The 15,264-nt window shown below is 40.7% G+C and overlaps 1 protein-coding gene across 4 annotated transcripts in view; it reads left to right on the top strand.

Annotated features, from left to right (window-relative positions):
• Positions 1 to 15,264, top strand: part of AHR (aryl hydrocarbon receptor) — a 101,203-nt gene that overhangs the window by 68,907 nt on the left and 17,032 nt on the right. For 3 of the 4 annotated variants that reach the window (XM_059728946.1, XM_059728949.1, XM_059728948.1), the window contains 3 exons: positions 5,278 to 5,367; positions 7,335 to 7,458; positions 13,463 to 13,593. In XM_059728946.1, coding sequence (XP_059584929.1) covers positions 5,278 to 5,367; positions 7,335 to 7,458; positions 13,463 to 13,593 — 345 coding nt within the window. The remainder of the gene's footprint in view (positions 1 to 5,277; positions 5,368 to 7,334; positions 7,459 to 13,462; positions 13,594 to 15,264) is intronic. The other variant, XM_059728947.1, reaches the window with a different exon arrangement.

Raw genomic sequence — 15,264 nt, 5'->3', positions numbered from 1 at the left:
AAAGTAAAGAATTCATCATCAACAGCAGATCAGTTTGCACAGTGAGTGAATGGCATTTCAAGTTTTATTATGAAAGGTGCATAGGTCTGTACAGTTGCATGCCAACAGTACTTAACCACCTTCAAATACAGCACTGTCATCTTTGACTACAAAGGATTCACAGGTATGAGGCAACCTCTTCCTCAGCTCCTTCAAAAGGTATTTATGCCTTAAGGAGGCTTGAACTAAATCTACCACAATTCTCCAAAATCTGAGTTTTAAATTATTAAATATTGGCCTTATCAATCTTTTTTTCTTGCTAGGAAATTAGTAAGTTTTCAAAGCAGTGTGCAGTTAACAGCAACAACAGGAAGGAGAGGTGATAACATATTAATATTAATGAAAGACTGCATATATCCAGTAAGTTGCCCATTTAATGGGGTTTGGTACACCATATGCCATCTGTTTTACTAGAAACCACTGCTTAAATTCATGTGCATTTTAGTCTATATGGATGAATAATTAACAACAAATATTTTTCTTGCTATGCAAGAATGCATTATAGAAATGCATAATTGTCTCCCTGAATGCCAATCCTTGCTCTCTAACTTTTGAAAAATCAATTTAGGTAATACATTTCTCTTTTATCTAAGTATTTGAATGGCTACCCTTGAACAGCCTGTAAGCTGAAGCAAGGACTAGGACACAAACAGATGTGCCAGTTGCATCATTATCAAAAGGATAGTGCTACCTCTGTAGGATTCTATAGTGATACAAATGCAGTAAAACCACTCCAACTTTAATCCTGCTTCTTTCAGGGTCACAATGTCTATGGCAGTCTGGGGCAAGAAGTACCTGCAGTACTTCCTATGCAGATTTTGGTACAGTAAACCGTTCCAGTACCTGATACTATTAGTCTAAAGTTCTTAATTATTTGTCTCTATTCATAACAAATGCATTAATATTGCTTTTCTGGATCAGGTGAAACTTCCTATAATTATTCACTTGGATTAACTGGGTAGCACTAACAAATAAGTGGACAGAGTTTTGCAGGGTAAAATTCTATGGTGTGATTATCTCAGGAGTTATTAGGAGGTATCAGTTCCCATCGCACCTTTAACTGTGTGTCTGCCAAGTCTTAGAAAATCCCAAAACTTAGAACCAGGTTATAAATTGTAATAGTGCATACCACTACATTGGCCCATGCTCCCATTTACTTCATTGAGACTGTAGAGGCACATGGAGCATCTATACATGTGCGCTAGAGTGCAGTATGGGGTGGGTGTTTTAATTAGAGTGGCTCTTAGGTGTTGCTTTAAAACGCCTGCAGCATTTCGTGTATTTCGTGTATTCAGCTTCCTGCACTTCAAAATGGTGTCAAGGGCACTTTAACCTAAAACTTGTTCAACACGCTTTAGTTAAAGTGCCCTCACGTCCATTTTGAAATGCGGGGACATTGAATACATATGATGGTGAGGCTGCTAGAGCATTCTAATTAGAATGCATCAGAGCAGGTATCCTGAATGTGTACAGGCACCCATGAGTTCATAATAGGTCCTTTGTTTACTGAATGAGGTCTTTAAGCTTCATTAACACAAGATTGAAAGATAATAGGTCAGCAGACATTATTCCTGGAGTATTCTTTTGGTTTTCCTTTAAAGTCTCTGGCAAGCTCTTAGATACTTTACTTGGAAATATGAATATCAAAAATGATTGGGCAAATAGGTGCTGATACATGTAAGCCATAAAGGGGCAGGTCCTCAGCCAATGTAAACTATTGTATTTCTGTTTAAATCAGTGAAGTGGAAAATCTGGGAATAGCTTAGTATTTTTGAAGTTGGGACTTAAGAAGATTTAGAAAAGGGTAATATATGTTTGCATCAATTAAAATGAAATTAAAATGCCCACTTATTTAATAACTTTAATATAATATTTTAAAGAAGAAAATGTTTGTATTTAGACAGTTACCTGCCACACACAGTCTTCCTAAAACTGGAAGATTAGATTGAAGAGAACTGTTCAAAAATACCTTGTTGGTAGGGGTGCACCGATAAAGATTTTTTAGGCCAATCCCAATGGCCAATTTTTAACAAGCCATGTCAGCTGATACCAATCCAATTGCTAGCATGCAGCCTGACAGCTTGGAGAGCAGCATTTGACCGGTAAGTCTATGGGAGGGAAGGGGCATGGAGAAGTAGGGGCTCGGGGAGGGGGTGCAGATCAAGGCCCCTATGGTGAGGGAGGGAGTGGGGCTGGGGTAGCGGCAGGGACAGGCACTGCCCAGCCAGGGTGGAACAGAGCACCCCTCAGACGAGCCGTGTCCCCGTCCCGCACCCAATCCTGGCTAGGCAGCGCCTGCCCCACTCCTTCCCTCGCTGTGGGGGCCTCATTCTGCCTCCCCCGTGCTGCTTTCCCCCCACAAACTTACCAGCTGGATGCTGCTTTCCAAGCTGCCGGGCTGCATTCCTGGCCCTGTGCATGCTGCGGCTGTGCACATGCACGTAGCATTTATCAGTGACATTATCAGCCACATAAGCTGAAAAAAGCCTATTTACAATGTCAATTTTCCTTTTATCAGTGCCAATACAATATGGACTAATGTACCTGTGCACCTCTACTTGTTGGTGAATATGTCAGTATAAAACTCCTCTGAAGGCTGTGGGTCTATCTAAATGTTTGAAATGTGACATATCTGCCATTGGGAAAAAAAAATCACATTTCATTTTCTCTGTTTTTTAGCATGTTTGACAACTTCACGTAAAACTGACTGTACATTATGTTCTTTAATGTACCCTTTACACCCAGTCCCAAATTTATTTTAGACCTTTGCAGGCCAGATCCTGTTCCATCTATAACCCATTTAAGTTTGATCCTATTCCAACCTGCTTCAGTGCTTGTACAGTAGTTAGTGCCAAGACATGGCTAGGTCCTCCTGCTTAGTATTTTAAAAACTTAGTCTTAAGGCTAAGATGGTGGCATCTCACAGCAGTAGGTATTTTAACTTTTTCAGGGACTTGAGCAGGGTAGAAAAGAACCATATTTACTGTTAAAGTAGACTTAAGTACCATCCCTGTGTGTCTTAAGGAGCTTTCAGTACTTTGCTGTAGTAAAGATTTGGGAAAATGCTTTGCTGGTGCTACATTGAAACTGATGTATAATTTCATATGAAGGCTAATGTATCTGGGTTTTGTTAATTTGTTTTTTGCCCTGAATAGTCAGGTCTCAAAGCAAACTAAGCAACTGAGCTAATGTAAAATATAGGTTGCAGTAGAGGAGAGAGCTGCCCTGTTTGTATTACAGAATGCACAAAGAATCTTTGCTTTAGCTTTTTGGGTGAAAAGAAACAAGAGTACTAATTTTAGCTGCTGGCCAGAATCACTGTATAGTTTACAGTCATTTTATTGGACAATAGGAGATGTATTTATAAATCAAGTTGGCAGAGCACCCACATACAGGCCATAATATTTTTTCAATCCTATGTACTTGGAGGTAATGTGACTTTTTAATTTTTTTTAAAACAAAACTAGGCAATGTTTATAAAACTTGGAAGGTGTTTATTTTGAGGTTTTGGGACCTCAAATAGTCTAGCTATTTGCTTAATTTAATTAATATTCTCCCTTAATTACCAGCATTGCAACTGTAACTTCTTAGTATAGGAGATGAGTACTTCACTTTTGAAAATCTTTAAGCAGTTCAAGAATATGATAATTAATGATTTAAAAGTATACCTTGAGATAAAATGGTAATACACTTTTTTTGAAGGATAATGGGCCATTTAATCTGATTTTATTAAACACTAGTAATAGAATAAACAAGTGGAAGTAGTAACTGAAGTTATAACTCACTGGCATAATTTACTCAAAAAAAAAAAAAAAAGTTGTACCAATGATGATTGTGTTGGGTGAGGGTGGGAAGCTTTGTAATGAATTGCTTTCATTTAATGGAGTAGCTAAACACAACAACTCAATCTTTCATTTGCTTTATGTGATGCAGTAATTCTAGTACTCATTTTCAGTCTGCCGACTTAAAGTGTGCTTATATGAACATTCTTGAACTCGATCTCTAAATGCAGCTATGGCAATTAAGTGGCACAACAGTCTGAGTTCAGTCCCTTGAGCCAGGCTTTTGTAAATCTTGACTGGAATCCGTGGAAGTAAATCAGCACCTTTTAGATGAGCTGCCAAGTCACAAATGTTCTGTTTGCTATCACAACAATTGCCATGAACCATATTGATTGGGAGTTCAGATAAATGCCCTTTGCGTGACTTTAAATAAGGAGCCACTTTGTCTGTTTCTTTATAAAGAGGGAAATCTCTTTGAAAACATTGTTTGCTTACAGTAAGTCTGCTGGTGTAGAAGTTTTCAGCCGTATATTTTAAGTGAGCTGTAAAATGCTTTTAGTATCAAATGAGGGGTGGGGACTTCATGATTTACTCAGCTTCAAGCCCATCTGCACTATAAGTAGAACAGATCTGGGAGACCTGTTTTACAGCCTGGTTCTGTGGAAGAAGTCTCATCTGTTACCTATGCCAAAAGCTTGGGCTTCTAACAGCTGTTAGATCCATTTACACTAAGTAATTGAACTGTATTTCAGAGTATTGTCATAACAAAATCTTTTAAAACTGATATCTGAGTACTTTCCATAGAAAATCAATAGTGATAATGAAGTCATTCGTGGACTTCATTGAGCCTCTGAGGTTTCTCCCTTTTGGGAATCAAAACTCCATTGTTTGTTTGTTTGTTTGTTTGTTTGTTTGTTTGTTTGTTTGTTTAAATTGGATTTTCCAAGTTGCAGTACTTGTAGTATTTATTTGCCTATAAACATATTTTTTCTAATATTTTACTTTCACTGTTGTCTTTAAAATTTATAATATATTATGAAATCTGAACTGTTTCCTTTTTCTTATATTGCTGCTGCATTTTCTTTTTAAAATGAAAAAAAAGTGTTTATGATTTAATTTTGACTTCAGTGGAGTTTACTTTGATTATAGTTTAATTAGTAATTAATTTAGCCCAGTATGCAGAACATAAATAAAGGACAATGTGAAGAATTATGTGCTAAACCTTTATATAAGGTTTTCTTTCAAATTGCATTTTCCAGAATGTTTTTGTAGGGACCACTGAAAAATCAGGTTTGTATTATTGAACAGAAAACAGATTTGCATTTTAAAGTATTGTTTTTGTCCATTATATTCCATGCAGTACTGAAACATAAGACCAGTAAGTAGACTTACAGCAACTATTGTTATCGTGAAGAATTTTATCTTCCAAGCTGACAGTTTGCTGTCTTCTCTCTAGGCATTAAATGGCTTTGTACTGGTTGTTACATCAGATGCTCTGGTCTTTTATGTCTCTTCAACCATCCAGGACTATCTGGGGTTCCAGCAAGTAAGCCTATTTCCCAATTTTTCTTTTCCTCTACTGTTTTCCCCCTCTTACCCTCCCTGCCTAATGCAGGTGTTCACTGATATCTAGGAGATTTTTGTTAATTATTTCTAAAGGCTTCAGTGTTCATGGTGTTCAGAGACTTCAGTGTTCAATTAATTATTTTGAATTGGATCAATCTGGTGCTTTACAACCTTTGTACTAACTAACATAGGAGAGAACAAGTCTTGGGCCCATTAAAAGAAGGTTCTTGTTCGCTGTATTGAGTTAGGCAAGACAGGGAACTTTCAAATTTTATTAGTCCTTTACTGGAACAAATGTTTGAAATGTGTACGTGGTATATAGTTTAGTCTGTTGAATGGAACATAATTCTTTGGAAAGGTAATGATTTCTCATAAACCTTTCTCATAAAATTAACTATATGTGCTTTGAGGTTGCTTTAATTAGGTATCGGGTTAGCTTCCTAATATTTTTAGTTCCCTTTCTGTTTTATGTAAAGACTCATGCACTTGTCAACCACAGCTTATTGTGTAAATGAAGGAATTGCTTTTTCATTTAATGATAAATCACTTACTCTGTTATATAACCCAAAGTGTGTTGTGCTGTACAATAAAAGTCCTGCTAAGTGGCATTATTGATCTCCTGAAGAAAAGATTGCTAATATACATTTGTACTTAATGTACTGCCATGCTATAAGCTTTTCAACTTTTGAGATTTTCAGTTATTGAAGCAGATTTCAGTCTTGTGAATACTGGATTTATCCTAGATGATAGGTGTAGTTGCTGTTAAAGGAAACAAAAGATTCAGTTATGTCGTTGTTGTTAGCTCATTCACAAGGGATTTGGGAATGTGAATTTAAAAGGAAATGTTCCAAATAAAATATCATATTTCATTAAGAGCTCAGTGTTGAAAAATAAGAACGGTGAAATCAGTCTGTATAGGCAATGCATATAGTAACTACAACAGATCTACCATGTATTTCTTAACTTTTCATACCATAAGTTTAAAAGTTACATTAACATTTTTAAAATAGTGTTTCTGATAAGATTTCTTAGGAAACATTGCCTTTATAAAATATAGTAAAGCAAAGGACTGATTAGTTTGAACTAATCTGTTGTTTCCACCATATCATCTTACATTTACAGTCCTTGTTTAATTTTAAATTCTGTGGCTTTGTTATGCTTACTTCAGACAGAAAAAAAATTCTATAAGGGAACAAACAGCACAGTTCTCTTCAATTTTACTGACCCCTCTCTTGAATGTTCTCTTCTTGTATTTAAAAAAAGTAGGGTTTTTTTCATTTCTTCCAAAACCTGATGCTGGAAGTTGCTAATTTGTGACTCATATCCCATTCCTAAGCACCAGTACTGCTGGTGATAAAGAAGTTTAATTATTAAAGACTTGAATGCACCTTTGCGGAGCAATAAAGATTGTCAGCAAACAAAGCCAACATTTGTAGTTTATACTTCTCTTAGATTTGTGTGCTCTTTCGTGCAAGGAACCTTGATTCCTCCAAATCTTGATTGGCACTGTGCTTAGTTTACTCCTATATAAACTGAAGTTTAATTTACAAAATCCATTTCAGCTTCAGCTCCATTGAAACAAGTAGAGAAATATTTAACATTGTCATTTTTTGTATGGCAAATCTGTGTTTTTTCCCATTTTTTTTAATAATTCTAATAGATTTGCCCTGAACAAAGAAGCATAACAAAATTAGCCTAAACTTTCAAGATATGCTGCAGTTTCAAAATAAAAATCACGAACATAACAAAACATTTAAATGTAGTGAGCATGACTGGCAGCTCTTCTGTGCTGTTAAAAATAGTTCATTATGTATAAACTTAGAATAGTGTACCTCCAGGAGATGAGTTGCATTATACCTTTAGAAATCAGCCATGTTAGGAAGATGTTTTTGGTACTATCATCACAGATGTCTTGTTATCTTAAACATTTTCCTTTTTTGTGCATAGTCTGATATTATACACCAGAGTGTGTTTGAATTGATTCATACAGAAGACAGGCCTGAATTTCAACGTCAGCTTCATTGGGCATTAAATCCTGCTCAATCTACAGATTCTGCACAGAGAGTGCAAGGTGAGAATGCAGTGGACTAAGCTATATATTCTGATTGACCAGATTTTGCTTTAAACACATATGGGTCAACTCTGTTATACCATCAGTGGGAGCCCAAGGGGATGTTCTTACATATGTTTTAATTTTGTGCATAAAAGGCCCCCAGTGAAGAACAAGGCTTCTAAGTTGTAAATTCTCATTTCAAATAACCACTTATACATTTAAAAGGCAACTGTTGCATAAACAAAATATTAATTTTGCTTCAAATGAAGATTAGAAATACAAAATTATGTAGCTACCCAAATCCAAGATGAGTTCAAATTTAAGATGATCTTCTTCCCCAATAATAATACATGGAAAATTATTAATTTCTTATCATTTTTCATATATAGAATCTAATCGTGGGGGGGGTACGCAGCGGGAGGGAGGAGCAAATAGCCAGACCCCCACCCCTTGCTTTCTTGTTGTGCTTGTACCGGTGTCTGCATAGCCTGCTGCCTGTCCCCATTGGCCATTTGCCCACCCTGCTGCCTCACTGCTTATCTTCTGCAGTGGCTCTGGCTCCAGGGTGGTCAGAACAGTGGCTGTGGCTAAGCAGAAGCAGCTCCAGACTGGGTTTGGACTGGAGCCAGAGTAGAAAGTAAGTGGCAGGGACAGGCAATGTGGTCTCCTCTGCATACCTCTTGAGTCCCCCATCCCCAGCTGTGCTATCTCCCCTGCATTTCCATGCAGCAGGCCCAAGGGAGGTGGCCAAAACTAGGGCTGTGCAAAGCTTCAGTGACTGATTCAATTCGGAGGAGATTTGGCCTGATTCGGCAAATGAATCTCCAAATCTGAATTGTATCAGGAGGCCCATTAATCTCTCTGAATTGAATCAGTAGCCTCCGATTTGGTTTGAAGAGATTTAACAATTCGGCCATAGACACAGCTTTATACATTTTTTTTTCTACGTCCCTTGAGGGTACCAGATACGGCTTGTGAACGCTGAGACGCTGGAGCGGATGGAGTAGGGGAAGTCCCCCGTGTGCTTGGCAGCGGACCTAGAAGTGTACCAGAAGCACTTCCAGTCCACTTCCAGGTCTGCCGCGGACTGCGCAGGGGACCCCTCCACCCCCTGGCTCAGTGACTGGTTCCTCCTGGGTCTGGGGGGGCACCACAGGTCCCCCTGTGGTCGATTGCTGAGCTGGGAGGGTACGGGGGGGCCTCCCCTGTGCACTCCATGGTGGACCAAGTAGTTCCAGTCCACTTCCAGGTCTGCCGCCGAGTGTGCTGAGGACACCCCCCCCCCCCCCCCCGGCGCTCCCATGGGATGCTTCACACACCCCACCATCTCGGCATTCACAAGCTGCACCTCATACCTCGAAGTACGTAGAAAAAACATATAAAGCTGTCTCTATGGCTGAATCTGAAGATTCGATTCTGTTTCGGAGAATCAACAATTCAGCCAAATGGAATCAGGACAGCGATCCAAATCAGCGAATCAAATCTCTGTCCCCTGAATCAGGCTGAATCTGAATCAAATACTGCCCACTTCACACATCCCAACCTAAAACCCAAATTCAAGACCAGACTTTTTTCCCCCTAAGTTGACGGGGGGGGAAAAAAGCCCCATTTTGGAGCTGAGTACGTATGGTCTTGATTTGAACTATAAAGCTCTAAGAAATTTCCATGAATCTCCATGACTTGAGCCATCCATATCATGATATTACTCATTGTTTTCATGTTAGGATTAAATAATTTGTTTCTTTAAAGTGCCAACAACATAATTTTTATTAAACCAATGGCATTAACATATACATACACTTCAGATCAGTTTTTCTGTTCACATCTGCTAGGATTTTGATGTCTATGAATAAGGTGACACCTGTTCCATGAAACTGTGTGTGTTCATTTCACATCTGTTTCTATTCCTAAGCTTGATATCAGTTAGCTCAGGCATCCAGTCACTGAATTAATGCATGACATACCTATTCAACACTTTTGACTCTGAAATCCATTCTTAAGTTGATGAAGGGGTTTAAGTCATGTGTTAACATTGAATCAGTCTTCTCCTCTCTCCCTCTGTCTGTCTGCCTTCCTCCCCCCTCTCCTACTTCCCCCTTCCTGTCTAAAGTCTCCTGTATAACCTGCGCCTGTTGGGAACAGGGAAGATGATGCAAAATGATTGGGCCTTTTAGATCAGAGCCTTAATTGGCTTTTAGAGTTAGTATGGACATGGCCTGTAGAAGTGAGAAGCAGTTTGAGAATAATATGTCACATATACAAGCACAGAGTGACTTTCCTTTATAGCTGGCTTCCTGTATTACAGGAATTGGATCCTACCTATTGAGGTCCATCAAAGTCAACTTAACCAGCTAGAGCACTTGGATTTTATGTTTAGAAATGACACGAGTGTTTTTACAAAAAGCTAGTTGGTCTAATAAAAGATATCCATCACTTCAAAAACAGTAACATGGTTTAGGTAGAATTACTGACACTGAGTTTAGCAAACAATAGCTGAAATGTGGATATGTTAATCTACATAAATAAACCTTCTTTAAAATCTTATGATTTCCCATTTATCTTTAATTTATGGCATCTGTGTCCAAATAACAAAGGCAGATGTCCACTACCCTAAATAATAAGAACAAGTGTATTGATCTGTGCTTTTTTGACTCATTCATAACTCACTATTTATCAGTGTTGCTAGCAGGCATACTTTAGAACAGCTTAGTTGGGTTGGTGACTCAACCACATTTTTATATCGATCAATTTACACAATCCAGTTGAAAATATGGTATAGTGTACATTTCAAGGCTTAACGGTGGGACTTTATTTAGCAAACAGCTGCTGTCAGAAAGCATGTTTGTATGGGGTGGTTTACTCTAAAGTAAGAAAGCATACCAAAGATCTCTTAAGACTTAAAAAAAAACCAAAACCTTTTACCAGTACAGCAGAACTTTATATATAATATTGTGAAAGAAAGTATGACATCAGTTTGGCTCGTGATCAGAATTCACTTAAAAGACAGAAGTTCTACAAGTGCAAAGCAAGGAACATTGATTCTATTGCATTTATACAGTATGTTTCCCGTGACTTAAAGCAGGGTGTCATAGATACGACCTGCGGGTCAGATCTGGCCTACAGAGCTGTATCATCCTGCCTGCAGTGCTGCCTGCTTCATGTAGCACATGCTTGCTTCAGCCCCTCACTGCATACGGCATGCAGAACCTGTTTGGATCTGTCTGTGCACGTCACGGGGCTGGTTTGGGGTGCATGCACACTGCAAGTGATGCCTGTTCCAGACCAGACCTGAGTGCTGGATCCAGGCCAGGCCTGACCAGGCCCATAGACCATCCCTGCATGCCAGATCCAGTGTGCAGGGCCAGTCTTGCATGGGTGCCACATGAACCACGTACCCTAGATCAGCTCTCCAAATTTTAAAAAAATTCCCTATTTAATTCACTTTCCATTTAATAGCCTCATCACATATATTCTTGTCCTGCTTTATACTTTGTTTTCTGAACCATTGGATAAAGTTGATATAGACACCGAAGAATCTTGTTGCTACTGAAAGTCATAATTGACATAATGGAAAGGAACAGATCATCCTAGCCATCCATTTACTAGATCTATATTTCAGATGCTGTATTTTTCTTGTTGCACACCCTTTGTTTTCATTGTAATTCCAGCATTTTACAACTAAATGGGAAAGTGTGCATACTGTGTTAATCCAAACCATTCAAATGTTTTTTTGTGTTTTTTGCTATTTCCTTCACTGAAAGATCTTATCTGGAAAAACTGGAATTATCACAGGTGTGGCAATGGCCATGCTACTCTAACTTTCCCTTTGTACGTTGTTTTATTTGAGGTAATGAGTACAATGATAAATCCACATTTAGGCATTCAAATGTTATCCTGTTTGAGTCCCTGAAAACATTAATGCAAAAGATGGTTTGTTTTTATGAGTTAGTTTTACAGCTAAGATGATGACATGTTGAAAAAGTAAACTTGCTAACTTTTTTTTCAGAGCACAGAGCTGAAATAGAATTGAAATAGAACTGCAGAGTAAAATAGAATTGCATTTAGATAGCTAAAAGGTGCCTATTACACTCAAAGTTCTCAAAATATAAAATGGCCATGTATTTCAACTGTACATGCTTATCCTAAACTGCCAAACCAGCATCACTTTTAGCTCAGTTACACATTCTAATGCCTTATTTTAATACTCATTCTCTTTGCTTCTTATAGGTACACACTGGACACGTCAACATGAGATGCTGACTGCGCAGTCGCCAAATAATACTGCTCAGTAGCACGTCATAGCGGACAGTGCTAATTAATTCACTATTATGTAGTATTATTAGGCTACTGCACAATAGTATCACTTAAGACCTTCACTGGCACTACTGCACAGTAACTTGGTTACTGTGCATTTATTTAGTACTTGTATAAACAAATAAATAAATGTGCAGTAACCACTGCACAGTAGTGTCTCACATAGATGCGCCCACTGATTAGCACTCTGTAGACCAAGTCTTGTTCTCTTGTTTATGTAGTAGCTATGTTACGAACCAGTCTTACACTTATTTTTAAATGACCACCACAACATAAGTAAATATTTAACATAGTAGATAAATCTTTAAATAAAAACAGTAAATAGAACAGACCAGAATAGGTGATTTGTTGTAACTTTCCTTATTGGAGGTTGCATAGGTGCTTGGAGATGCATCATCCTAGCCCAGGGGCAGGCAAAGTCTGGCCTGGAGGCTGAATCTGGCCATTAGTGGACTCCATTTCCCAGCAGCCCCTGCCTGCCTGGCAGGTGCTGGTTTGCATCGACACCCCAGCAGCAGATAGCACAGGGCCAGGGTTTCCATGGAGACCGGCCCCAGCAGCACTAGCAGGCAGCCTCTTCCTGGTGGGTGGGTTGGGTGGGGGCTGTGCTCCAGGCAGGAGTGAGACAGGTTCAGCTGCCACTGCTTGTGCAGGGTGGGCAGCAGCAGCAGTGCCACTGAGAAGGGAGCTATGGGGAATTTTGGGGTGGCTATAGTCCCCCTGACACCCTGTCTAATGCTGCCCCTGCTGGCAGGGTGTGTGACAGGGCAAGGATCTGCTCCAGAGCTGGGATGGGATCTTGTGGTGGTGACTTTGTGATCGAGACCCAGGGCAGAGCCACAATATGCAGCCTGCATCCTCCAGGCAGGGATGCGCAGGCAGCAGATCGCAGTTCTGCCCCAGCGCTGAACCATGCTGTCACCGCTGCAAGAAGCCAAGGCAGAGCCGCAATCTGCTGCCTGCATGTCCCAGCACTGGAACATGCAGGCTTCAGATCACAGCTCTGCCCTGGCCTAGCTCTGGACCAGCCTAGTTCTGGACCAGCTCCACATCCTTCCACACACCCTGTCAGTGCTGCTGGGGCCAGTCTCCCTGGAAACCCTGGCCTCGCGCTATCACAGTGCAGCTACTGCTGGGGTCTCCATGGAAATCAGCTTTAGCCACACGGGCAGGGGCTGCTGGGAAATGGAGTCTGGCCACTGGCCACATCTGCCATTTTGCCCACCCCTGCCCTAGCCTGATACTAGGGCACCCAGCTATAGTGTAGGCTAGAATTTTTAGAAAATCGTAATGGCGTTAGGAGGCCAATATCAATAGTAAATGGTAATAGAGTGCCTAATCCTTTAGTGCCCTTTTGAAAATACCACCCATGCAACAAGATTGGATGTTCTCTCCTCTCAAAACTAATTTTCTAAGACTGATTTAGAATCTGTGAAATAGTTCTTTTTTTTTAATGTAAGAAAGCAAAGCTAAAAAGTGTTATACACAATTCTCCAGTACCATGCATAGCTAAAAACAACTCCATCATAACTGATATTTAAACCAGTACTGTAATCATTATAGGTCTTGAGGATGTTTCCAGTTTACATTGTTCATGTTCAGGTCATGACCTGAGACTTTGTTTATGGGGCGGAAGATTATTTGTTATAGATAGCCTTCACTAGGTGTTCCTCTAAAAATAATCCTTATAAATAATCTCTTCCTGCAGCAGATAATGGCTTTTCACAGCCAGCAGCCTATTATAACCCAGAGCAGCTTCCTCCAGAGAATTCTTCCTTTATGGAAAGAAATTTCATCTGCAGATTACGGTGCCTCCTAGATAATTCATCTGGGTTTCTGGTGAGTGTAGCATTGTATAAAGACTTCTACTCTGATCTAAAATGTGAAAACCTACAAAATGATTATAATGTGTAATATTTTAAGTTTTAAGCTTTAGTGGAGGGTTGTCTACTTGGACCAGCATGTGCTAGCACCTATGGCATGTGCGCCACAAGTGGCACATGCAGCCTCTGAGCAGCTTGTGAAGGCTGGGGGAAGGCGTAGCAGTGGAGATGAAGAAAGGAGGTAAAGGCTAGGGCAGCATCTGCACTGGCCCCCTGGTGACCTGCTCAGTAGATGCATGGTGAACTTGGCTTGTCCAGAAGTGCCAGGTGTGGGGAATAACCCTATATGGCTTGGCTGGAGGGGCTGAGTGCAAGACACAACTGTAGCAGCTTCTGGGTCTTTGCCTCTTCAGAAAAGGGGACCACCCTCCTTTCCCCTTTCCCACCACAGGGCACAGGAGGGTTTTGCCTGAAGTACAGAACTGGTTCATTGCACCTCTGCCCTGGCACAGTCCAGCCTGGCAGTCCCCGACCAAGGCCTGCAACAACATCTGAGTTCAGGAATCCTAGAGTAAAACCAGCCCATCACTGCCCCTCACCAGGTCCTCTGTGCTGGGTACCCCTGGAAACACAGCAGGGCACCCTTCACGCAGCCCCACATGCCCCAGTGCTGCCCCATACTGAAATTTTATTTCTACATGCTCTCAGTTCCACCCAGACCAGGAATTCCAATGTCACTGCCCACAAGGAGTCCTGACACCAGGATCCCATGGGGTGGCACTACCTCAGAGCTAGCCCTTAGGGACACTCCATTCCGCTGCACCTTGGATTCGCACAGACCCTGAGGGTAAAACCGTGGGCAAGTCCATTAAGAAAGTTCCGGTTGAAAGGGCTACCCAGTAACAGCAGCTCCAGGAAAGGCTGCTCCAGGAGACCCCAGTGACACCCTGCAGGGAGCCTCCAGAATGCAGCCACCCATGGGTGTAAGTTGCCCTGTCAGTGTCATATGCTTTTGAGGTCTTTCAGATGCCAGAGCGCTGCTCCATCGCTGGGCCCTACTTGTTGTATCCCTTGGGAAGCGTGGGCCCTGAAACTCTTACTGGGCATATGGCAAACCCATCACTGAAAATTTCTTTAGGTGCTTCAACCAATGCCATCCCAGGGTAAAGACACCTGTTACCCATGTAGCCATAAAATAATAAAGCTATTGTAGCTGATAAGGGATATGGGAACCCCTGACCCTGAAACTCCTTTGCCAGAGATTCTGTATATAACTAGTGCACAGAAGTGGTTTTCCACACCTCTTTTTAAAAAATGGTTACAATAAATGGTTTTACTTTTTTAATTCTATGTCCAAACGATGAAAAACAATAAAAATAGGGATGGCCAACCAGCAACACGTTGGCCACAGAAAGTCTGTGTGTGCACTGCATGTGAGCCCCTCAGTAAAGAGGGTGTTGAGCTGGAAGTAGTGAGTCTCGAGCCTCCAGCTACACAAAATGGAGAGGCAGCAGCTACCTTCTGCAAGAGGTGTAATTGCTAAGAGGCAGATTGAGACTTCCCTAGCTCAGCAGCTGTTGCCAAATTAAGGGCTTTGGATCGTCGTTCACCAAATAAAACTGCAGTGGTTGTAGAGCCAGGGAAGGCCCTATGATGCCTCCACCCTCAGCAATGTCCTGCTGAGTCT

This window comes from Alligator mississippiensis, chromosome 5 (genome assembly GCF_030867095.1).
Source record: "Alligator mississippiensis isolate rAllMis1 chromosome 5, rAllMis1, whole genome shotgun sequence".
Lineage (NCBI taxonomy): Eukaryota > Metazoa > Chordata > Crocodylia > Alligatoridae > Alligator > Alligator mississippiensis.
The sequence above is the reverse complement of the archived record's forward strand: the minus strand, read 5'-3'. Positions and strand labels throughout refer to the sequence as shown.